Here is a 26,327-nt window from a genome sequence, read left to right as displayed (position 1 = left end):
ACAAGTGAATATGGTAGATGCTATAATAAGGTCCCCCAAAGCACAGCCGAACAACACTGTGGAGGGCGTTTACCTTGGAATAACGTGATGAAAAGCTGATGGTCTACAAAGCAGTATAAAACGCATTGGGAGGACAACAGGAGACAAGTCTGGAAAGGAAGGCAGCAGAGGTAACGGAAGGGCATCTATGCCATGCTAAAAGACTGTTATCAAGTAAGTAATGGGAGAATCTTGAAGGATTTTAAAAAAGAGAAAATGATCAAAGTTGCATTTTGGAAGCATGTGAAAGATAGGAATGCGCCTACTGTTCCACAGGAAAGTAAAACCTAGACCATTGAGACCCTGTATTTGGCAAGCAGCAAATGGACAGCTTACTTTTAAATATATATACCAAAATATTTCTCTACCAGTCAGCAAATAGCCACAGCCCTAAGAGGCCTCTCCCTCTTCCCCAGGACCACCCCCACCTCCCATGATTCAACACGAAACAGTGTCTGGCCCAGCAGAGGGCCATAGAGTCAATTCCAGCATGTTCTCGCAGAGTCTTGGTCAGTGAGGCATTCAACATGACTCACTGATTGTTGAGTTATTTTATTTTTATTTTTTAAGTAAGCTCTAGGCCCAGGGTGGGGCTTGAACCCACAACCCCAAGATCAAAAGTCACATGCTCCACCAACTGAGCCAGCCAGGGGCCCCGATTATTGAGTATTTTAATTACCCCCATATGGGGGCCAACCTCAGTGAACTCCTTTAAATCATTAAAGCTCTCCTATCACAAACAGCTGCAACAATAAAAAATAGACATCCAACATTCTTTCATTTTCTCCAACCTGCTTCTCCAGATTCTCACTCCAGATTCTGACCAGGTATTTCTGCTGAGGGTTCATCTTGCTCCATCCCAGAGGTTTCTCTGGTTTTGATCTTTTCTTTCTCCTTATCAATTATCTTAATGCTCCCTCTAGTTTCACCAACTTCAGCTGTCAAAAATAAAGACTCTCCTGGCCATAGGCAGTGCCCCCACTGTGCAGACCCAGCCCTGAAATACCAGACCTGAAGTTACAGTACAGGAAGAGTCTCACTGAGTCTGTTAATCTTAATCTAATTAAGAAATCATTGCAGGAGCGCCTGGATGGCTCAGTGGGCTGAGTGTCCAACTTCGGCTCAGGTCATGACCTTGTGTTGGTGAGTTTAAGCCCCGCATCAGGCTCCATGCTAACAGCACAGAGACTGGAGCCTACTTTGGATTCTGTGTCTCCCTCTCTCTCTGACCCTCCCCTGCTTGCACTCTCTTTGTCTCTCAAAAAATAAAACATTAAGAAAAAAATTTTTTAAAGAAATAACTGCAAAAAAAGTGAATAGAAAACTCTAAACATACTCAGTCCATCCCCAAAGTATCACTTTATACAATATTTTCATTTGTTTATATTGTCTCAAATTCCAGTTAATTAAAATATACACTATTGTGTTAAATAATGAAATTAAAGGAAATCAATCACATTATGCTCCAATGTGTATTTATACACATTATAATTGCACCTTTTTTAACACCTCCCACCACTACCAACAGGTGTGTCCACCAAAGAATTTGACAATAAGCAAAGGTATAACTTAGTAGTGATAACAATTAGAAACGGTGTTACGAAGGGATATCTGGCTGGCTCAGTCAGTGGAGCATGCAACTCTTGATTCTGGGGTCATGAGTTTGATTCTGGGGTCCTAAGTTCGAGCCCCACACTGGGTGTAGAGCTTACTTTAAAAAAAGAAAAAGAAAGAAATAGTGATAAGAGATTGTATTAAATAAGTGGCCCAAGAATAAATTACGATAAAACAAAGGAGATCATAAGAGATGGACAGAAGAGCTATGGTGTTAGGAAAGATGGTGGGAAATAAAACTATAGAATTCAAGATGTGAAGAAAAGGCTTTCCATTTTTGATTATTTTCTTTCAACCAGAAACTAAAGATATTTTATGTGAGATATATTCTTAGTAGGAATAGTCTGTATTACTTTATAATGACACAGTAAAAGATATAATGTGCAGCAAGACAATATTATATCTGTCTCTTAAAAATAATCAGTCTAGGGGCACCTGGGTAGCTTAGTCGGTTAAGAGCCTGACTCTTGGCTTTGGCTCAGGTCATGATCGCCTGGTTCCTGAGTTCGAGCTCCACATCAGGCTCTGTGCTGACAGTGCAGAATCTGCTTAGGATTCTCTGTCTCCCTCTCTCTCTGCCACTTTCCCACTCGTGCTTACTCGCTTGCTCTCTCTCTCTCAAAAATAAACTTAAAAAAATAATCAGTCTACTGTACCCAATATCAAAAATTAGAATGAGAAATATGTGTTCTCTTTTACCATACAAATTAGAAAACAATTTAATTTTTTTTTAGCATTTATTTATTTTTGAGAGAGAGAGAGAGACAGAGTGTGAGCTGGGAAGGGGCAAAGAGAGGGAGACACAGAAGCCAAAGCAGGCTTCAAGGCTCTAAGCTGTCAGCACAGAGCCCAATATGGGGCTAGAACTCATAAACCTCGAGATCATGATCAGAGCTGAAGTCAGCAGCTTAACTGGCTGAGCCACCCAGGTGCCCCTACAATTCTTTTTTTTTTTTCTTTTTTAATGTTTATTTGCTTTTGAGAGAGAGACAGACCACAAGTGGGGGAGGGGCAGAGAGAGAGAGGGAGACACAGAATGCAAAGCAGGCTGCAGGCCCTGAGCTGTCAGCACAGAGCCCAACGTGGGGCTCGAACTCATCAACTGTGAGATCACGACCTGAGCCAAAGTCGGACGCTCAACTGAGTCAACCAGGCTCAGGCTCAGGCTCAACTGAGTCAACCCAAATTAGAAAACAATTCTTAGATGTGCTTTCTGTACTGTGGGTACTCATTTAGGTAAGCTTATCTAAATAAGATATATTTAAAAATAAGCAAAGTACTGATTTTTCAGATCAGCTATGTTGCTTATATATTCTGACACTGCAATAGTTGGTTCAGTATCTTATGTCCTGAAGCTACACCAAGCCAACTCCCATTCACTTCTTAAAAAAAACCTTCACATAATGCTAGAATCTAAAGCTGGGTATAGATTAAGTTGCACTGTAGTACTAGGACTACCTTATGTTTTGATCAGATTTTTATCTTTTATACAGCCAAATTTCTTCTGAGAGGACACCTAAAGAGCTGATATGATATTTTGTTGTAGGGATGAGTGTATCCTATGAAACTGCAGGCTCTACATGCCTTGTAACATCCCAGGCATCACTGCCAGCCCATGGGGTCCTTCTGCCCTATAAACCTCCAATTCCATAATTACTCTGGAGGATTCTGGATTTTTCTAGAATCAAAAATCTGAAAGAGGGCAGGCTGGATGTTTTCTTCAGCCTAAATTATGCCCTAGAGGGGTGACTGGGTGGCTCAGTCAGTTAAGCATCCAACTTCAGCTCAGGTCAAGATCTCATGGTCTGTGAGTTCGAGCCCCGCAACAAGCTCTGTGCTGACATGACAGCTCAGAGCCTGGAGCCCACCTTGGATTCTGTGTCTCCCTTTCTCTCTGCTCCTCCCCTGCTCATGCTCTGTCTCTCCTTCAAAAAATAAACATTCAAAAAATTTAAAAAAAAATTATCCCCTAAAAGTACTTGAGATCCTTAGATGAATTAATTCTACTTCCTTATGCTGTGATCAATGTTCTTATCTGCCTGGCTCATGTCTGACCAAACAACAATCTTAGTGGCATCTCCTGAATAGAGTATATGGAATCCTCTGGGACTTGTGAAACCAACCCTTCCACTTGGGTGTCCTCAAAATTAGGCTAAGGCCCAGACTAGAGGGCCCTGGAGTTAAATCAAGCAATATGGAAATAAGGCTTTGCACCTGCCTGGAGGCAAAGGATAATTTGCCTGACTATGGAGTGCCTGAATGGACTACCAGCTTATAAGGGTTCCTAATGATTTGGCTTTTTTCTACTATGAGTTCAATGAAAGTGGCCAGACTTTTGAGCGTGCCCTAGGGCATGCTGTTTTGATGAACCACTATTTCTTTCAGGTCTTGGGCCTGTGGGCCTTTGCTAATTTATCTGGCTCCCATAATACCACTTCACAGCAAGCCTCCTTAATCTCTCCAACAAAGTGGAGTGCCTGTATTGTCAGTCATTCCCCTATTCATCAGTCTTTAAACTATCCCTTCTTTTTCTCCTTTTCCAGAGCAAAATAACCTATTAGCATTGGCATTCTGCCGAACATTGATTGCCTAAATGCCAAACAGTACTTTCCTGGAGGTTCCCATCCCCAAAGCTCTAGCCTGGCATTGTGTGGAATGCTCAAAGTGCACCCTGTGTTGGGCTGGGAACTTCAGAGCTGGCAGGCAGGGGTTCACTGGGGAATCCAGGGAAGCATTCCTCCATCCTCTAGAAAAGCGATTTTTGGTGGTCACTTAGGTTTGGGAACAGAGATGCAGAATTGTGCCTCTTAGGGCTCCACTGGTCACATTTCTTAACTGTTAATGCACCATTTAGGCTGCATTGTATCAGCCAAAGGATTTTCAAACATCAGCTGAATGTTGGGATTTGATACTCTCTTTTTTGGGGCGGATAAATAAGCTGATGCCAGAGATGAGGTCCCCTGGAAACAAAAGTATATGCATAGTTGCTGCAGCCACAGAATTAGCACAGATTGATACATGACTCTACCTTTTTATATGATGCCATTGCTTTGTGAAGAATCTTAATTTGTGTTATATACTTTTGGAGTTAGATTTAATTCAACAGCAGCTTTGTGTTATTTTTAGTTTAGACTAAGTCTTCTGAGCAGTCAAGAGTGATTGAAATTTGCTGACAGCAATTTTTCCTAGGCAACTAGATTGTTATTCGACTCAACTGTACCAGAGTACGTCAGATAAACATAGTAAAGACTAAATACATTTGGCTTTACATTTTTAGCTTTCCTACCTTCAAGTTGCCTGCTGTTACCTCAGCCTGGAATGCCCTTTACCCATCCCCACAGCCCATTTTCTGCTTTTGGCACTCTTTCATGACCTAGTTCAAATCTCACCTCCTTTGAGAAATATTTAATTTCTATTCCCCCAGATTTGCACTGCCACAACATACTACCTTGTCTTAGTGCTGAATCCCATGAGATTTTTTGTTTGCTATTTACATGTTTGCAAACAAGGGTCTTCCTACACCCCCAGTGCTTTAAGAGGTGAAGATTTCTTTGAAAAACAGTATAGAAATATAAAATAATCATATTCTTTCTAGGTCAGGGAAGACAAAAATAAAACCAATACATATAAGAGCATCAAATTGGAATGATGACCCATCATGACTCCTGCCCACCTGAAACTGGTATGCATATCTGCAAATAAACTTTTACCCTACAAGGGTAGAGAATCAGTTAAGGCCATTCAGAAATAAATCAAAAATTAGAAATATGAGATTCACTCTTGGCTTCTCCTTCTCCCTCATTATACTCAATCAACAATACTCATCAATTTTACTAAATATCTGTGTGACCCAGTACTAGTGATCTCAAACCTCAGAAAGCGTTAAGACCTACCTTGTTAAAACAGAAAGCTGAGGGGCGCCTGGGTGGCTCAGTCGGTTAAGCGTCCCACTTCGGCTCAGGTCATGATCTCACAGTCTGTGAGTTTGAGCCCTGCATCAGGCTCTGTGCTGATAGCTCAGAGCCTGGAGCCTGCTTCGGATTCTGTGTCTCCCTCTCACTCTGACCCTCCCCTATTCATGCTCTGTCTCTCTCTGCCTCAAAAATAAATAAACGTTAAAAAAAAAAAAAACCTTAAAAAAAAAAACAAAACAGAAAGCTGAGCTCCATCCTCTGTATTTCTCATTCACTAGGTCAGCAGTGGGGCCAGAAATTTGCATTTGTAACAAGTGCCCAGGAGAACCTGATGCTGCTCATCCAGGAACCACACTTTGAGAACCATTGCTTTAACTCATCCCCCTATTCTATTCTCCTTGCTTTCTAACAAGGTTCCCAATTTCTACAAAAGGAAAAAGCCCCCTGAGTTGTGACACAGTAAGATGGCTCAAATAAGACATAAAAATAGCTAGTTTTGGTCCTGATCTAGAATGGTTTCCCTTGGTGGGCAGGGGTTGTCTACGTCTTTGAAATGACCCTTAACATACAGAAATGAGTCCTACAGCATTTCTGGAGTGGTCCAAAGTGTCTCTAAATACAGACCAGAAGATGAGGTCATGGTAATGCAAGGAGTCAGAAGTAGAGGAGGGGGAATGAAAGCTATAATCACTGTCAAAGGGGTGTTTTCTGTAGACAAGTGAATGGAGCTATTGTACACAAACTCAGTGGTTGCCAAGCATGTGGCCCAATTATTTTGCCTGTATGAGCATGGCACGGAAGGATCTCCTTAGAGGACTTGATTCACACAAGTTGGCGTTTAGTAGCAAGCAAAAGTCTGGAGAATTTGAACCTAACTATACAAGTTCCTGCTTTCCAAATCTAGGATATAATACAATTAAGTTGGAAAGACTACAAAAGTAAAACACCATCCTTAGAGATAGTACAGCATTTACAGTTGGTGAAAGACCAATATAGAAGATCTTGCGTAAAATATTGACAATAATGAGGATCACATGGTGGCCTTGGGCAGCAAGAAGTCCATAATTTAAATCTAGGGGTTAGCCTCCAAAACTGCTTTCCCTACTCTCTTGGGCTCCACTGCTATTTAAAATGTTTGTAAAAGTTCAAAAAGTTGTATTGGCCACCCACCAGATCTAAGGTCTTAAAGAAATGGGAGGTTTACTTCAGTGGCTAGGATGGATATGTGACAAGGTGTTTTGCTCTCTTAGGTGAAATACCATTCACTCTACAACATAGGAACGGAGATGCTTTAGTGGTCTTCAAAGTTCTCAGCTGCATGAGAGAACCATTCAGGTGGTTCACCTGAGCCCTAAGTATCAAGGCGAGAAAACAGAGGGACAACAATAGCCACCTGGCCTCCAGGAGAGCAGCACCTTCCTCCCTGAGCACCACGTAAGTAAGAAATAGAAGCTGTGAGGTTGCTGCCAATCCTCCATATTCCCATCTGTTGTATAAGCTCTGGCTAGGCAGAGCTGAAGAACAGTGTCCCACAGGAGGCTGCTCCATGGAACAGGGTCTACAGTCAGAATGTTACAGATGAGGCTATCAGAAGATGAATTCAGCTTAAAATAGACATAATTAGAAACAGGTTGGGAAGCATGGGTTTCTTCCTGTTAGGGCAAGAGGTTAGAAAATGAGGCTATGAGAAGATTTTATGTGGCATTGACTTAGGGGAAAGAGTGAAGGAAGCTTCTGTGGCTGTGGTGATCCCAATGTTAATATCCTAATTCCGCCAGACCTCCAACTCCCCATGAAGCACTGTACTACACAGTATTTATTTGATCTAAGCCTTCTAAACCTGCAGAGATGGAGGAAGGGGAGACCTGAAAGGCTTGAAATCCTAAGAGACAAACCAAAAAAATCATAGGAATTCTAGACCACAGCTCTACTAATTCAACCAAGGATAATTGCAGAAAGTTATCAGAGACCTCAAAGGCTCCATAAAATACCACATTTACATACCATACCTCTCACCAGGGAGAGGGGCTGCAAAGCAAAGTGGTTTGGAATGGGATGGGTTGAAACTGGTTTACAGTTGTTAGAGAATGTTGTTTTCAGACACATGAAATGTTATTTATTGTTTTAATGCTTATTTATTTTTGAGACAGAGAGAGACAGAGCATGAGCAGGGGAGGGGCAGAGAGAGAGGGAGACACAGAATCCGAAACAGGCTCCAGGCTCCGAGCTGTCAGCACAGAGCCCGACGCGGGGCTCGAACTCACGGACCGCGAGATCATGACCTGAGCTGGAGTCAGACGCCCAACCGACTGAGCCACCCAGGCACCCCAGACACATGAAATTTTAAAATGCTGGCGTTAACTCAGCCATCCTGTAGCACAAACAAATCAGAACAAATATTCATTCAACTATAAACATATAAGTCACTGTGATATAATTCTTAGGGTTTAAAATTTATAGCTTCCTCTTACTCTCCCCTTTAAAAATTCTAAAGTGTAATCTATTAAAAAATAGTTATTAAAATAATCCAAAATATTTTACTATAATAATCATATCACTTAAATTACCACCTTGCTTATTTTGGGCTACACATTTTAATACCTATACATAAACCACTACAATTGTATAATAAAAATGACTATTTTTTGTCTTAGGTTGTCTGATTTTTATCTTGGCAAACTTTTTTTTTTAAGTGTGATATTAACACCAGCACAGACACGATCAACTTGTCTCTGGGCAATGTAACAAACAGGGGACTCAAAAACCACATGCTCTTTTATTATACACTATGTTGAATTGCCTTGTCTAGCATATTCATTCCAAGCATTTAATTGAATGCAAATTCATACAAATACCCTTGAGTAAAATCTGCTATGGTGAATGCTTCTAGGTTTCTCTTGGATGCCACTGCTATTTCCCTAAACTGGACTTTTTCAAAAGGAGAAAGAATAAGCATACATACATATCTAAAATATACCTTTTGTCCTTAAAGGTTGATCTGCATTAGTTTTATACAATAGATATTTCCATATACAAATTAAGAAACAGAATACGAGTGCTTTTAGGATTCTAGAAGGCTAATTTTGGACCTTAGTTTCAAGAATTAGAGTCTGACTTACTATTTTAACAGATCCTGAGACATCATAATTACCTTTTTAAAACAAAGTTTTAGAAAAAAACAATGAATTCACGAAAATACAACAGCTTTGTGTTTTTCTGTGAATAAAATTATCTTAATTCTCTAACAACATCCCTTTTGCATTAATGAAACCAAGGATTTTGCTTACCAAATATGAAACAGAAATTCTTAGAAAAGACAAATCATGGTCAGTCCAGGAAATAAATGCCCCTCTAAAGCCAAAGCTTTGGTAGGATAGAAGGAAAGCAAACCTGAACTCTTGAATTTTAGAGAAGAATTCTACTACAGAATCCAGTTATTCCAGCTTTGGATTGTACAATTTCACTGAGATTAATCAGACATCATTTTAAGGACACCTAAGGGTTAATTTATTTTCCAAAAACAAAATCCTATTTTTTATTTGAATAGAATAAGGCACAATGTAAGTACAGATTAGTCTGTTTAAATCTTGTTAGTATTTGTAAAGACATTACCAAATAATTTTCTCTTTACTATGAAATAAGTATTAATTATTGTTCTCATTTTACAGATGAGAAAATTAAGATACAGACAGGTGAACTGACTTAGGAAGTCAGGAGGAATATAGGGAACAAAGCTGGGATTTTATAGACAAAATGACCAGAGTTTCAATATAGTATAGCCACCTACTACTAGCTTTGAGCAAGTTCCTTCATCCAAGCCTTTCATCTGTAAAATCAGGATAATAACACCTACCTCTCAAATAATTGATGTAAGATATAAGCAAAGCACCTAGCAGAAAGCATAGCACAGAGCTGCCCATTCAAGAAACATCAGCTCTCCCAGCAATCCACAATCTTATTTTCTTCAGCTGGTATAAGAGGTGTCTACTGAATCCACATGCTATTGTGAGGTAAGTGAGAACACAAGCGGGGCACCTCGCAAGTATGGGGCTCAATACATTTGTTCTCTCCCCCAGTACTCCCTCTCTTACCCTAGGTCCCACAGTTACTAAATGGCTGAGCCGCAGTCAAATCCAGATCTTGGTTCTACTATAGAACTGTTTCTGTACATATGCATTTTATTTATGATAGTACCTCATTTAACTGCAAAAACAAATTTAACCTAGCTGCTTGATCAGTTATTATTTTAATGTGTTCCCAGTAAAATCAAATTTATTTCTAGGGCAGCTTTACTTTTCAGTAATCAGAGAAAAAGTGATTAATATTTCAGACTTGAAAATATGTATTTTTGATATGAATTTCTACTGGCATTCCTTAATGTATATTCTTAATATTTTATAAACTATTAAACTCAAAACAGTCAAAAATCTATTACTTAGGATATTACATATCTAAGCATTTAAGTGAGTCCATTTGATATACTAAGTTCAAAGATAATAGGTAGCCTTTTCATTTTTCCTATTTGCTCCCAAATAAAATAACAAAGTAGGGTAGTAAATGTAGTAAATAAATGTAGATATTCATAAATGAAACAGATGTGTAGAAATTACGGACTAGATCTGCATTTATGAAGCAATGACCTTCAAAACTGGCAGGGAGCTGTTAACAATGTTCTTCACAGGGGAGCAATTATATTACAACCCTATGTATACTTTCATTTCTCATGATCTACAAATACATTTGCATATCAGAAAGAATAAAAGAATAGTCTGGTAACTGAGGCAATCTTTACTGAAAGGATATAAGGCGTTTTCCTTACCTTAATAATCACATCCTAAATGCTAGATCAGTAGAACTGGTGCAATATGAAAGGCTAGAACAATACTTTGACAGAATTTCCTACAACTGAAATTTACCAAATGTGGCTATTATGGCTCTAACCTAGTGATACATTTCTGACTCTCTAATACCCTAAGTGTTCTCTGATTATCCCAAGAAGTACTGAAATCACTCTACAATACATACCTTATTTAAAGAAAAATATGGCATACAATATTTTAAGGAAAATGATTCCAAATTATCACCAAGTTTTTTTTTTTAAATACTGTACTGCAATTCCTAGAATGTTAGGAATATTGCTTTAACCTAGCAAGTAGCTCACAGCTCCTTTCCATACTGATTTAAAAGACCCAGTGCCCAATGCTTGACAAATAAGCGCATGCACAAACACACAAATACACACACTACAGAAATGTATAAGGGGTGAAAGTTACTAAGAAAAGCTCAATCTCTAAAAGCTTAAAAAAAGCTATATCCACAAAATATTAATTTCACATAATATCCTGTCTTTTTTGGGGTTTTTTGACATCTCCTCTCATTGGGTAAAAACAAAAGGAATTCACAATAGTGGTGCCAAAGACTGACAATATTACATAAATTTCAGAATTCCTGTATTTTTAAAATTTTCATGCAAGAATCACAATGCACAATCATTAACATGTCTAGACAGTGGACACTCACTACAGTATAATCATGTTACACCAAGCTTAATTTTTTATGTGGCCTGAATTGTTATAACACATTGACTTGTAATAATGTAAAGAAGACCAGCAGGAAAAGAAACACAACCATAGTAAGATATAGCAAGCATAAACCCAGTAAGTCCTGTTAGACTTAAAAATACTGTTTTTCTTAACAGTAATAAAAACTACCCACAACTGTAATACCAACCAACCTCAAAGGTTCCACTAACTGGGAAAAAATAACTAGTTGTCTTATTGTGATACTGTAAAAGCCACAAGATTATCACTAGTGAAGTGGTGATGTGAATTTTGTTTCATTTGTACTCTATACCTTGGCAAAAGTTAATGACCTGCCCTAGGAATTTTATTTCACCATATACCCCAAAGTATTCTTAGGACTCACAAAGTCTAAATCTTACACTGCCCTTCATATGCTATTGTGTAAATGCTTTAAATTTTAAAACAAAAGGATAAAGACTTTAAAAGCTCTAGACAATGTATTCAAATGGTGAATATGTCAAGTCAATGTTTTCTCCTCCCCCACCCAAAAACAAACAAAAAAAACTGTACATGGCACATAAAGATACAATAGAAACAAAAAGTAGCATGCCATTCATTCTGTGAGAAAATACATAACATCTATCAGATTCAACTACCAAAATCCTTTTCACGTGATGGCTAGCATCTTTATGACTGTGTTTAAGTGGCCTTAAAAAGCGATGTTGTTCTCTTTCTCTGCCCTCCTGGATCTTTGACAGCAGTCAGCACTTATGCCCAGAGCTGGTTTGGAGAGTGGGAGAAAAGGGAAAGTGAGGAGAAGGCTGAACTGAGCACGGACTCAGCAGAGAGCAGCTGCTCTCACACACTACCCAGCGTCTTTCTCACACACCGCTATTTTCCGCTATTGAGCATTGTCAGCAAAAAAATAAATGGGGGGTTGGGGGGCCAGGAGACAAAGAGGGTAGAACCAGAGGCCGACAGTTTTTGTCTGCCACATCTGAGGCGAGAAGCCCCCTCTGGTTTCTTGCTGCAAAGGCAAGGGATCAGATGAGACCCCTCCGGGTCCAACTCAATTTGCTTCTCCAGAAAGAGCAGTTTCCGGCAGCGAGCGCAGGATCCTCCGGCTGCTGAACTAAACACCGGAGCATTGTCAATGTTTCCTATCACTGACTTTACAGAGGAGGAGAGAGGGCTGTGACTGCATTCCTGGGAAAGACTACTACTCCAGACGTTCCACACAGCAGTAGTGAAAACACATAAGAGGTTGTAAAAATCCCTTCCAAAATACCAGGTTTCTGAAGAAATGCTGCGAAGCATTAACGTATTGTTGGTGTTATTTGTAAGTCACCGATTCTTTCTCGCCACGGCCAATCCTCAAATCTCTGGTACTTGTTGCTAAATCTTTATCTCACGCCCCCCAGAATTGCCCAACACAAATGAGATCTGCGGAGCGAAAGGCGGGGGGTGGGGGGTGCTAATCCTGGGAGCCCAGAGGCTGGGCTCCCTTCCATAGGCCACTCTGCATGGGCTGCGCGTTCACTTCTACCTTCTGAGAGCTCTGACTCACAAATGCTGGGGGGGGGGGGGGGGGGGGGGGGGGGGGGGGGGTGATTATGACATACAGCATTATCCTTCCAACCAAAGATAGATAAGAAAAGCCGGCCAGCGGTCCTTGCCTGGCTGGAGAGCCAAAGCCTGTAGCCCCCCGACGGGGCGGCCGGGGTAGGAGCCTCCCGCCCTGCCCGCCTCTCTCTGGACGCCCGCGGAAGATGCTCCCCACCCCAGCAGGCTCGAGGAGCCAGGATGGGGTGCCCTCATCCTGGGAGAGGGCAGAGGGATAGCTGAGGGTCCGGGACGGAGGGACTCTCACCGCAGCTGCGCGGAGCGCCTGGTACTCCGCCCCGGACCCGGTCTCGGGCGGAGGCGCTCTCTGCACCGGGGCCGTCCGCCGCAGCCGGGGACGGACAAAGCACCGGGGTCTGCGGCGACCCCGGGCAGCGGCGGCGGGCCAAGTTGGCCAGAGTCGGGGGACGAAGGGGTTCCGCGGGCAGGGCAGCGCGGCACTGACCTGGATGGTGCAGGTGTACTCGCTGTCGTCCAGCAGCCGCACGGTGCAGCTGTACTCGCGCTCCAGGCTCCTGCTGCTGCCGCTCATCAACCTGCTCAGCATCTTCCCGCCCGCCCGCCCGCCCCCGGGAGAGACGCGGCGGCGCTGCGGACCCCGGACCAGGCGCCCCTCAGCCGGGCAGCTCCTCGCGGGCCCCGGGCACCTGCACCATCACCCCAGCCGGGTCGCGGCCGCTGCCTCCTGCTGTCCCAGCTCCTCCTTCTTCTCCTCCTTCTTCGCCACCGCCTCCCCCCAGCCCCGAGCAAGCGCCCCGCTCTCTCTCCTCCGCGCCCCACTCCCCATGCCCAGTTCGTGGGGCGGGGCCTCGGCCGGAGAGGGGCCAATGGGGGTCAGCGCGGCGGAACCGAGTGGCAGAGAGAAGAGCCAATCGAGGTAGGGTACTGATATGATGGACAGGTGGGAGAAGCAATCACGGGAAAGCAGTCGGACAGAGCCTAGCGGGACCAGCCCTCTGGCGTCCCAAACGAGGGGCTCCTCTTGTCTCTGCGGTTCCTGTAGAAGCTGTTTCCCCTCCCCCAGGCCAGGTGTGGGCACCCGGCTGGATAAATGTCTGCTGCGTGGAATACGTTTAGACTGTGCTTCAGGGGCCAAGTCCCACACTCTGCAACGCCGCGAGTCCCGCCCTCTCGGGAGCCGGGGCGGTGCAAGAAAACAATCCCCGCACCTGCAGAATGCTGGCACCTTCCGCTCCGGACCAGGCGGCTGCCCCCACCTGAGCTGTACCCCAGGTGGGCGCGACGGGCCTCTGCCCCAGCCCTCTTATTTTGAACAACATCTATTTTACAGTAGCTACTTAAGTAAAAGCTGTAGGGTTCGAAAGGGCTCTTAAGCACTCGAGTTTAACCCCTAGGAAACCCTTCACTCTAACACCCTATGCCTCGCTTTTATTTTCAGAAGACAAAAGAGACTGAGGTGTGCTCCTTCAGCCGGTAGGGTGCAGAGGAAGTGGTGGGTCCTTTCCTTGCACCTTCAGAACTAGAATTACCGTATTTTCTTACTTCCTCAACAAAACACCAGAGTATGTCAGGAGGTATGTATCACAGAGGAAAAAAAAAATTGTCTACTGCCCTTTGTGACCCCTTATCTAAAGATCTCACGTTCTTTATGAAAACTTCACCAAGAAACGTAATATTCTCGCTCAAAATTTTTTGATGGAAGGAAATGTTATATAAAAGAATCATATCAACACAAAATTGATGCCAAAATATATTAATTTAATAAATAATGAAAGATGCATAATTTCCTATTTTAATTTATACTGTTCTTGTTTATACGGATAACAAACACATAAAAATGAAACCCTACATTAACTTAGAAAACAGCCAACTTTTAAAGTACTTGTTTGTTTGTTTACCCGGAGGCACCTGGCTGGCTCGGTGGGTACAGCATGTGACTCTTGATCTCAGGTCCTGAGCTCAAGCCCCTTTCTGGGCATAGAGCCTCCTTAAATATAGTATGCTTCTCTTGCGTCCTTGATTTCCAATATTTCTCCCAATTTTTTTGCATGGGACCCTCTCCCACTTTAGTTATCACCTCTTTATTAGTTGCATTCTCATTTATGTCATTCAATAGTCATAAGAGGAGGTTTCGCTTTTCAATGTAATCCTAGAGTTAAGAAACTAGAACAGTAAGTCAAATATTCTAGCCATTAAACCAGATGTGAGTTCCTCTACTTTGTAGCCACAGCAGGTAGCCTTGTATGTGCAACACAGTAAGTATTCAGTAAGTTTTTGTTGAATGAAGTAAATGAGATAGATATTTCATTGCATCTAAGTCCCAGGGAAAGATACATGAAAAAATTAAGAATTTCAGGAAGGTCTTGGAGATAAATGAAATTATTAATATGTCAAAGTGATATTTTGCAAAACTCAGCTTTGTTGTGTAGTTGGGAGAAGACAATGAAAGATTTCAGGCAGGCAGAACTTATGTTGAAGGCAAAAGTTGCTGTTTGTTTACAGAATCTGTAAGAGCAAGAAAAAATGTCCAAGAAGCTAGAGGAAGCCCAGTAGTTTGATGGTAGGGAAATGTCTTTAACAGGTTATGCAAATAAGCAGCTGTTAGAATAAAAAGGCAAAGCATCATGAATCCAGAAAAGCTCTCAGGAACTGAATGCAGTCTTTTTTCAGAGTATGACCATAGATGCAATCAACAGGGATGAGACTGTGGCTTCTATGCCAATGTGTTAAGTAACATTCCTGTTCAGCCTAAGAAAATCATATAAACTTAGATGTGCACCTCATTGAAAGACCAGTTACATATTCATCCATGCTTATGCATAATATCCAGAAAGAATTTCAAACTTTCCCTTACGCTCTTATTCAGAACACTTTGTGAGGAAAACAGAGGATGGATGCATAATGGAAGAAAAGCAAGAAACTATCAGTTTCTGGTGAAATGTATGCCTATTTAGGGATTGAGAGCAGAAGCCTGGGAGAAACTAAAAAGAAAAGACTCATATAAAATCACACTGAGGAATATTTTGTTTGTCTTTGTTTTTGTCAAGCCTTTTGAGCAGGATATCCAGGATAAAAAGGGTGTGTTCAATAAAAGGCCTCATGTGCCCTTGATAATCAGAGCATCATAGCTTTCATTAATTTTTTGGGTATAAAGGAGGCCATATTTAAAATTCCAAACTACAATAACTCTGAGCTCTCACCTTCCAAATTATTAGGATATCGGCTCCCTTTAAAGTTTCCCTCTCTGCTCTACTGTTGAGGAGTCCCTAAGGGTGATTCTGTCACCAACATATGCCTGAAATAACTGAATTACTCCTGCCTGTATTTCAGATGTCACATACCCTGATGTTCTGGGATACTGATCTCTCTCCAGCCAATGAAACTTTCACCATTGCCTTGGGATCCAGCAGGAAGAAGCACTGCTCCTCTTCACCAGGACATCACAAACCCTGGTTCTTCCCATCATAGTCTCCTTATAGCACAGCTAAGACCAGGGTTATATAACAATATTAAAAAGGAAGAGCAATACAGAGTAAACTGCAGGTATGACATGGCTACTCTCAAAGCCCTTATGGACTACAGGCCTGCCTTATTGTTGAGCTTGCAGCCAGGGTCTATGTGGCTAATGACAGCCCCCCTCTCCATCAAGAGTTCCCCTGACCCTGTCTTGAACATTCAGGCTCAACCACTCAGAGAAGAAAACAACTCTCCTCACCCAGTTTAAGGTGCATTTTCAAAGTCCCACCCCCTGTCCCAGTTGCTGCCTTTCCATAGGATGACTGACCATGGGAATACCTACTCCTTTAGAGGAAACCCCACCTTCCATCCTGAGGAGTGTGACCTTAACCTTTGACCCAACTGGACTATCACCTTCATAACATAAGAGTCCAAACCCAGCACATTTCTCACAAAGACTGAGTTAATCTTTATAAATAGGTCTAGGTAGAGCCTCACCAAAGCCAGTCCAGTCCCTTTGCCTAATTATTTCTCCAGTAAGCAGTAAGGATTATGCCTGTCCTTGTTTGCCTGTATCTTTTAGAGCTCAGCTTTTGTTCTTCTAAGAGCAAGGGCTGAAACAAGGACATTCGCATCTCCACAGAAACAACACATATGTGGTCTACATCCACAGAGAGAAAAGGAACAGTTTTTCTCTTCTGCATCAATGTCTGCGGAAGCAATGCTCCTGCTCCACACACAAAGATTTGCATATCCAAATGGAGCACTCTGCTTCACAAACTAAAGCATCTACACTCAAGTTATAGTTTTCCAAGAGTAATAAATGTATACTTGCTTTAACATGAATAGTTAAACAATCCATGTAGTTTTTCCAGAGCAGTCTGCCTCTGAAGAAATGTTCAAGTCTTCTCTTTCATCAGGACAGAAATGACCAATGGTTTAAGAAAGCCTTTCTACCTTCTACTAACTCTTAGGATTTTCAGTTAGCCCCCATTACATTTAGAAGAATTTTTAATGTGTATTTCTATGTGGAAATATAAGTGCATGTATTGTTTTTACTCCAAACTACATTTATTGATCATTTACTGTGTGTTAGGCACATAATCTATGACAGCTTTCTAGAAAACATAGACATAGCCCAAAGAATATGGGAAAATGAGATGTGCAAACAAAAAAGTTCACAATCTAGGAGAGAGTGTTAGGTATATAAACAGTTAGCTATTATACAACATATGGAGCATGAGTAAAGTACTATAAGAGAACAACAAATGGTACAATTATTTAAGCATAGGAGACAGCACAGTCTCCCATGAGAAAGCATTTGAGTTGAGCCCCTAAGAATGAATAGTATGGTGATGGGTGTAGACAGCAGAAGAGCAAGATATGGTATGAGGAGTGACATTTTAAGTAGAGGAAACAGCATGATAAAGACATAGAAGAACAAATATGTATAGCATGTTTTAGAAATTGCAAGTGCCCCTGGATAGATAGCACGTGGGCTGCATTGGCTGGAAAGAAATGAACTGAGGACAAATCATATAGAACCTTCCATGCCATAGTTAGGAATTTGGACTCTGTTGTATAGACTGGTGGTGGGGGGTTGGGGGTGTTGCAGGTTTTTAAGCAGCGAAATGACAGAATCAGATCTGTGTTTTGGAACTGATCATTTTGATAGTGTCAATGTTTAAATTATAGCAAGAGGTGATTATTTACTATGGAAAAAAATGCATTCTGAAAACAATACAATGTCTTTAATGAGGCATCAGAAGCATTTATAATAGGTGTCTCAGATGTGAATGACAGGCTTTATTATATTCTCCAGTTATGGTTCATTTTCCTTATATTTCCAGCCAGTCTTTAGTTATTGTTCTAGAAATGAAATGTATATGAAACAAAGCAAATTAATTCATTTATTCAAAAAAGATTATTAATGGTCTACTATGTGCAAGTCCCCATGCCAGGTGCTGAGAGAATTCAAAGATGAATAAAATATATTCCTAATCCTCATAGAATTTACAGCTCTATGCAATCTGCAAAATTACTTCAACATTTATTAAGTATTCAGTTTATGTAGATTAAAATTCAACACACATTGGTCAAATATATATATATATATTTCTCATAAATATATATATGTGTATATATATATATTTATGAGAAAGACAGCAAAGATAGGAGAAACAGCCTAAATATGGGCAAAGAAAGTATATAAATATGAAGAAATTAGAACAGCCCATATTTCTTGATTAGTAGTGTCAATTGACTATTTGCTCTACAAAATGAAATAATTAACATTACTGTACTTCCTCCCAAACTCTGACTCTAACTCCCAATCTGTGTGGTTCATACTATTTGTATTTTGTCAGGATTTATAATATTTATGGCTTCTGGCAACTGATTTCCTCTAGTTATTTAATCTTACTTCTGTATTCAAATGGATTCAGGGCTTTTACCACCAGTCCTTTTATCCTCCAGATTCACCATTCACATTTTACTCATGTCCTGGTACATGGGATTTTTCCGCTAAGTAGTTTAAGAATGGCTAATGGCCACATTACCTTTCTTTTCTTTTCTTTTCTCCTTTCTAAACATACAGTGTTGTGTGAGTTTCAGGTGTATAATATAGTGTTCCAACAATTCCATACATAAATCACCTGGTGCTCATCATGACAAGTGACCTCCTTTATCCCTATCACCTATTTCACTCATCCCCCCACCCACCTCCCTACTGGTAACCATCAGTTCTCTATAATTAAGAGTTTGTTTCTTGATTTGTCTCTCTCTCTCTCTCTCTTTCTCTCTCTCTTCCCACCCCCTTTGCTCATTTCTTTTGTTTCTTAAATTCCACATATTCCACATATGAATGAAATTATATGGTATTTGTCTTTCTCTGACTGACCTATTTCACTTAGCATTATACTCTCCAGCTTCATCCATGTCATTGCAAATGGCAGGATTCATTCTTTTTTACGGCTGAATAATATTCCATTGTAAATATACACCACATCTTATTTATCCATTCATCCTTGATGGACACTTCAGATGCTTCCATAATTTGGCTATTGTAAATAATGCTGTGATAAAAATAGAGGTGCATGTATTCCTTCATATTAGTGTTTTTGTATTCTTTGGGTAAATACCCAGTAGTGCAATTACTGGATGATATGGTAGTTCTATTTTTAATTTTTTGAGGAACCTCCATATTCCACAGTGAGTATACCAGTCTGCACTCCCAACAGTGCACGAGTTTTTCAAAAGTCTCAGCATCCTTGCCAACACCTGTTGTTTCTTATGTTGTTTATGTTAGTCATTCTGATAGATGTGAGGTGATATCTCATTGTGGTTTTGATTTGCATTTCCCTGATGATAAGTGATGTCGAACATCTCTTCATGTGTCTGATGGCCATGTGTATGTCTTCTCTGGAGAAATGTCTGTTCCTCTCTTCTGCCCATTTTTAAATTGGATTATTTGTTTTTTGGGGTATTACCTGTATTCTTTCTTGTCTACCTGTTGCATTTATACTTGAACAAATACTTGTATAGAAATATTACTTTGGGCTCACATTTTTTTCATTTTCTTTCTCTCAGAATTTTACAGTCATTGCTCCTTTGTCTTTTTTCCTGATATTTGCTATAGAAAAGTCTCAGATGAATCAAAACTTTCCCTATACATGATTTTCTTTTTCTTCAAGATATCTGAAAGATTTATACATTTAACCCTGAAGTTTAAGAACTTAGAATATATCTCTATGTTAATTTTTCTAAATCAATTTTCTCTGGTATAAGATGGGTAGTTTTCTGAACAATAATTCTTATTACCTTTGAATTTGTTGGGTTCTCTTCCTCTGGGATGCCAGTTAGCCCAATTTTGGATCATATTTGACTACATCTTTCTTTTTTTTTTAATTCTTAAATTTCTGTGGCTTTTCCCTCTTCATTCATTGTGATTGTCCCAAGTCTTTTCCTCTCTGCCATTAACCTGATTTTCAGCCAAGTCTATTTTGTTCCTTGCTGTTCAAATTTATTTATATTACTTTGATTCTCAGTTATTCTGCTGTTTTTTTTACTTTATTTTTAAGTAATCTCTACATTGTGGGGCTTGAACCCCAAACCCCAAGATCAAGAATTATATGCTCTGCCCACTGAGCCAGCCAGGTACCCCTCAATTATTCTGTTGTTTTAATATTTCATCTTGGATTTCTTATTTTTTTTTAATATTATTTCTTACTGAGTCTATAGAAGAAAACCTTCATAAAGAATATGCTTCAGAGCACCTGGGTGGCTCTGGGTGGCTCAGCTGAGTGTCTGACTCTTGATTTCAGCTCAGGTCATAATCCCAGGGTCGTGGGATCCAGCCTCATGTTTGGTGTAGAGATTGCTAAAATAAAGAAATAAGCTTCAAAGAATATGCTTCTCTTCTCTGAGTTGTGACAGTCTCTTCTTGACCAAACTTTAGTCAGATTCCTCTGAATCCCCTTCCCAACTAGCCTTGAGTTTTGGACTTTTTTCCGTCTTTTGGAATTTTGCCCACCTTTGCATCAGGTTAGCCGGAATCCCCCAAACTCAGTATCTAAACGTCTTCAATGTGTTACCAAATTCTTCATCTCCTACTATTCCCAGATGACGTTTGATGACTTTGGCCCATCTTCAGCAAGAATCTTGTTAGGCCGCTTTAGCCAGAATCTCCCCTTATCCTTGATGTTTCATCTTAGTAATTTTTCATCCACTGACATCCATCTCATCTCCACTCTGCTCTTTGATTATAAATTCCCACTTTTCCTTGCTGTCTTCAGAATTGAACCTAGGTGGGTTTTTTTGGTTTTTGGTTTTTGTTTTGTTTTGTTTTAGTTTATTTCCTTTGAAAGAGAGAGGAAATGTAAGCAAGGGAGGGGCAGAGAGAGGAAGGAACAGAGGATCTGAAGCAGGCTCTGTGCAGAACAGCAGAGAACCCGATGTGGGGCTCGAACTCACAAACCCTGAGGTCACAACCTGAGCCAAAATTGGATGCTTAACTGATTGAACCACCCAGGTGCCCCAGAATTGAGCCTAGTTTTGTACTGAGGTCTCCTTTCCCCTGAATAGTTTTTATGAATAAAATCTGTTTTTAATCACTTTAACTACTGTCCAGCTCTGGTTTTTCCTTAACAGTTGTTTTCATCTGAACTAGATCCTTTTACCATGCTTGAAGGGTGGTCATGTCATATAGTTCATCCAGTTCATGCTTAGCATGGACAGACCATTCAGATTTTCACTTTGCTCTGGTATATGCCAGTTTTTCTTCCTCCTGCTTAGGACTTTGGACTTGTTTTCCAACTAATTTTCTCTAACATGAGGATGCAGGATAAGGGGAAGAAAAGAGGGAACTTAGGGCTAAGTGATGCCTGTATTAGCTCTACTGTCTTGTGAGATTCAGTTAAATGGCCTTTCTGAGCCCAGTCTAACCAGCCAGGGGTGTATTACTCTCCTTGTATCAGTTCTTTTCCTCAGCTTTGTTACCTGGAAAATAGAAAGCTTATTGTCTCTACTGAGGTCCCATGGTAGTATATAGAGGATTCTTTCTAAAACAAATTTCTTGGGGGCCCCTGGGTGGCTCAGTTTGTCAAGTGTCTGTTGATTTGGGCTCAGGTCATGATCTCACGGGTTGGTGAGATCAAGCCCCAGGTTGGGTTCCTTGCCCAACAACAGCACAGAGCCTGCTTGGTATTCTCTCTCTCCCCCTCTCTCTGCCCCTTCACCCCACTCAAAGCATTTAAAGAAAAATAAAACAATTTTCTTGGATTCCTCCATTTCTCCACCCTCCTCAGAGTTATTTATCTACATCCTCAGAATTATTCACCAATTAATGAATGTGGTGTATCCCCACCACACCCTTTCTTCCTCTCATTCTTCTTTGAGGAATAGGGGCAGGGTGAGGAGACATACCTTACTACACCAGAATATTCTTTTTCATTTGTTGGCCACATTTTTTTCACATTTCATTTCTACATGAGATTTTATCCTTTATCTTGTAGCTGCTGGTGAATTTTGGGCTTTGTCAATGAATTTTTATTCTTGTCCATTTCATTACATATTGGTGGAGAGAAAACCTGTGACCCTGCCTAATTCTTCTATCCTTACTCAGAAGTTTGTCACCTAACATCAGCTAGGTTTGAAGTAGTTGCTAACCAAAGATATTTTCATAGAGAGGTTCAAATAAAAGAGAAAGGAAGAATAAACATTCCACAGTGCACATGCTAATTATTCAGTAAATGTCTACAGAATTAATTTAAAAGTTTCCCTGGACGTCGTTCAGTTAATTAAAACTGCAAATCATTATTACATCTTATCATTTCATTTTTTTCCATTATAGTAATAAGGGAGCACTCACTATATGCCAGGGACTCAGCTGGGTACTTTACATGTATTATCTAATTAAATCCTCACAACACCATGGTGAGGTCATGCTATTGTTATCATCCCCATTTTATAGATGAGGAACTTCCAGTATAGTGAAACTAAACAGTTTGTCATAAGAATTCAACTGTTAGGAAGCAGAACCTGGACTCATATCTAGGTCTCTGGTGCCAAAGACTATGCATTTAATAGCTACATTACACAGCCTTCTTTTTCAGAAAGTTAGTGAAAAGAGTGGAGTCAGAAAAACTGAATACAAGCTCTAGATCCAACATTATATACTATATAATCTTGGCTAGTCATTTGAACTCCCTTTCTCATATGTAAAATGGAGATAATAATGTCTTCCCTGGCTGTTCTGAAAGTCATAAGACTTTTGTTTGTTTAATGTTTGTTTGTTTGTTTGTTTGTTTGTTTGTTTTGAGAGAGAGAGAGAGAGAGAGAAAGAGAGGCACAAGGAGAGGGAGAGAGAGAATCCCAAGCAAGCTCTGTGATGTCAGCCCAGAACCCGATGTGGGGCTCGATCTCATGAACTGTGAGACTATGACCTGAGCCAAAATCAGGAGTCTGATGTTTAACTGACTGGGACACCCAGGAGCCCCACTTTATTTTTTCGAATATGTTTTTTTCAAATATGTTTTTTAAGGTTTTATTTTTAATTAGTCTCTACACCCAGTTTGTGGCTCAAACTCACTATCCCAAGATCAAGAGTCACACACTCTACTGGCTGAGCCAGCCAGGAACCCTAAGACTTTAAAGTGGCAGGTTGAACACAAGCATTTACCTCTGTTATTGCTCTAAATCCACCAAAATGACAGTAAAGTGATTAGGAAAAAAAACATAAACTTACAAGACCAAGGTGAATGGAGGGGAGCCACAGCAATAACATTTTGGAAACCAGAAAGCATATGGGTGAGTAATAATTGACTAAGCAGACCCAAGAAAGTTGAATCCAAACCCAGCAAAGGGGAGAGGTGAGAGGCAATTTGATTTGCATGTAGAATCCACAAAATATTTAGAAATTGATGAACCAGGTGCTTTTATAAGGGGAGACAGAACTGAAAATAGGAGGATTGTTTGAAAGTCCATTTAAGTAGCAGTTCCCTTCCTCAGCTCCATGCAGCCAAAAGACTTCTTTTCTCCACTCTGTCAGAAGAGAGAAGGTAATTCCCTGGAGAGAGTAAAACAGAGTTTCTCAACTGGGGATAGGGTCACCAGAAATTTAAGAAATTTAAGTAATACTACTAACATAAAATATAGAGGCCAAAACAAAAGGGAAACAGTCAACTTTGAGTATGGAAAGTCTAAGCAGGAGAAAGAAGATTTTCAAAGAACAAATTATTAGTAAAGATTCTAATAGAAATGGGAGACAATATGTCATCTCTTAAGTAAGTACAGGATGCGATTTGGGGGGAAAACACATTCAGAGAATAATAACAAAACAGAGTATCTTTATAAGTATAAAATAAAATAGGAGAAATGAAAATTAAAACTTAATAGGAATAGGGAAAGAAGGTAGAGGGCAGGAAATTATCAAAGGCATAATTCAAGAAAAATTTCTTTACTGAAGGACATGAATTTCCCAATTTAGAGGGCCTGCCAAGTGCCCAGCACAATGGATAGAAACAAAGCCACACCATGACACACCACTGTGAAATTTCAGAACACTAGGAACAAAAATAAGCTTCCAGAAAGAAAAAAAGCTACAAACAAGCATTAGGATTACACTGGACTTTTCAATAGCACACTGGAATCAAGAAGATACTAGAGCAATATTCTCATATTCTGAGGAAAATGATTTCCAATCTAGAATTCTATTTTCGGGGTGCCTGAGTGGCTCGGTCAGTTAAGCGTCTGACTTTGGCTTAGGTCATGATCTCACTGCTTGTGAGTTCGAAGCCTGCATCAGGCTCTGTGCTGACTGCTCAGAGCCCCGAGCCTCCTTCAGATTCTGTCTCCATCTCTCTGCCACTCCCCTGCTCTGTCTCTCTCTCTTCCTCTCTCCCCCTCTCTCTCTCAAATATATAAAACATTAAAAAAAATTAGAATTCTATTTTCAAATAAACTATCAGTTGGGTAAAAAGACATTTTAGACATGCAAGATTGCAATAAATTTAACTCTTATGCATCCTTCCTCAGGAAGCTATCAGAGGATGGGCTCTCAAAGAATGTGGGAGAAAACCAAGAAATAGAAACACAAGGTAGACTGTGTTATGTGTTCAAAATATTCTCTGTTCCTCTCTATCAGGACTAGAATTTTACTTCCCATCCCACTGACATCAATTTTGGCCACAGTTTTGCTTTGTACAATAAAACATAAGGGAAAATGGTAAACATCATTGCTTTTTTCTTTCCTAAAACATTGGTATGGCCCAGATGAAGACCACCTCTGGGTCCTGTGAAGAAGCCAACAGGGAGCACAGGTGCCCCCAATGCCGAGAAGATATCTAACGAAAGTGAGAAATAAATCTTTTTTGTTTTAAGCCACCAAAATTTTGGAGTCATTGGAGTACTTGGCTGGCTCAGTCAGTAGAGCATGCAACTCTTCACCTCAGGGCTGTAGGTTCAAGCTCCACATTGGGTGTCGAGATTACTTAAAAATAAAACCTTTGGGGCGCCTGGGTGGCTTGGTCGGTTAAGCGTCCGACTTCAGCCAGGTCACGATCTGGCGGTCCGCGAGTTCGAGCCCCGTGTCGGGCTCTGGGCTGATGGCTCAGAGCCTGGAGCCTGTTTCCGATTCTGTGTCTCCCTCTCTCTCTGCCCCTCCCCCGTTCATGCTCTGTCTCTCTCTGTCCCAAAAATAAATAAACGTTGAAAAATAAATAAATAAATAAAATAAAAAATAAAATCTTTAGGGGTGCGTGGGTGGCTGAATTAGTTGAGTGTCGACTTCAGCTCAGGTCATGATCTCACAGTTTGTGGGTTCCAGCCCTGCATCATGCTCTGTGCTGACAGCTCAGAGCCTGGAGCCTACTTCGGATTCTGTGTCTCCCTCTCTCTCTGTCCCTTCCCTGCTCCCACTCTGTCTCTCTCTCTCAAAAATAAATAAACATTAAAAGAAAAAGAAAATATTTAAAAAGAAAATAAATTTTGGAGTCACCATTGAAAAAGAAAAGAAGGGGCACCTGGGTGGCTCAGTTGATTAAGCATCAGACTTTGGCTCAGGTCATGAGCCCATGTTTCCTGGTTTTGAGCTCCACATCGGGCTCTGTGCTGACAGCTCAGAGCTTGGAGCCTGCTTCAGATTTTGTGTCTCTTCTCGCTCTCTGCCCCTCCCCCATTCACATCTGTCTCTCTCTTTCTCAAAAATAAATAAACATTAAAAATTTTTTTTAAAGAAAAGAAAAGAAAAAAGTTCAAAAACGAATATATATGATCCTGGAAATGGGATCTAACACAAGAAAGAGATTGTACATCTAAAACCTTTTTTAAAAAGAAGAAAAAAGAGATGTAAATTCTCAGAAAAATGGTAACGTTTAATCTCAGAATCATAGCTGTGAAGCAACTCTAGAGAAGGATCAAAGCCAAAATGGAGAAAATCAGAAGGCTCTCAGGTGTTTCAAAGAAAGTAAAAGCGATAGACTACCTAATGTGCCTGATTATATTGAGAAGAAATAGACTTTTGGGGGAAGTTTGGGTGAGTTAGTGATAATTATATTAAAAGCAAGTGAAAAATAAAAACAAAGCATTTAACAGCTCTAGGAAAAACCAAAGGAAAAGTAATAGTAGTATATACTCATTTACATAGCTACAGTAATATAAATAGTGATTTGATTTATTCAACATTATGATATAACTATATAAG

General features: G+C 40.4%; 2 protein-coding genes across 7 annotated transcripts in view; one reads left to right on the top strand and one right to left on the bottom strand.

Moving 5' to 3' along the window:
* FRMD5 (FERM domain containing 5) overlaps positions 1–13,259 on the bottom strand; it is a 335,210-nt gene extending 321,951 nt beyond the window's left edge. For all 6 annotated transcript variants that reach the window (XM_043555561.1, XM_043555556.1, XM_043555560.1 and 3 more), the window contains exon 1: positions 13,158–13,259. In XM_043555561.1, the coding sequence (XP_043411496.1) occupies positions 13,158–13,259 (102 nt within the window). The remainder of the gene's footprint in view (positions 1–13,157) is intronic.
* Positions 1–16,975, top strand: part of LOC122468027 — a 207,758-nt gene extending 190,783 nt beyond the window's left edge. Inside the window, exons 2-4 of the mRNA XM_043554517.1 lie at positions 12,965–13,589; positions 13,737–13,943; positions 16,001–16,975. Of these exons, the coding sequence (XP_043410452.1) occupies positions 12,965–13,589; positions 13,737–13,943; positions 16,001–16,019 (851 nt within the window). The 3' untranslated portion in view covers positions 16,020–16,975. The remainder of the gene's footprint in view (positions 1–12,964; positions 13,590–13,736; positions 13,944–16,000) is intronic.
* The last annotated feature ends 9,352 nt before the right edge of the window (positions 16,976–26,327 follow it).

Source organism: Prionailurus bengalensis, chromosome B3 (genome assembly GCF_016509475.1).
Source record: "Prionailurus bengalensis isolate Pbe53 chromosome B3, Fcat_Pben_1.1_paternal_pri, whole genome shotgun sequence".
In the NCBI taxonomy this organism is placed as follows: domain Eukaryota; kingdom Metazoa; phylum Chordata; class Mammalia; order Carnivora; family Felidae; genus Prionailurus; species Prionailurus bengalensis.
Note: the sequence above shows the minus strand (reverse complement) of the source record. Positions and strands in the feature narration are given on the sequence as shown.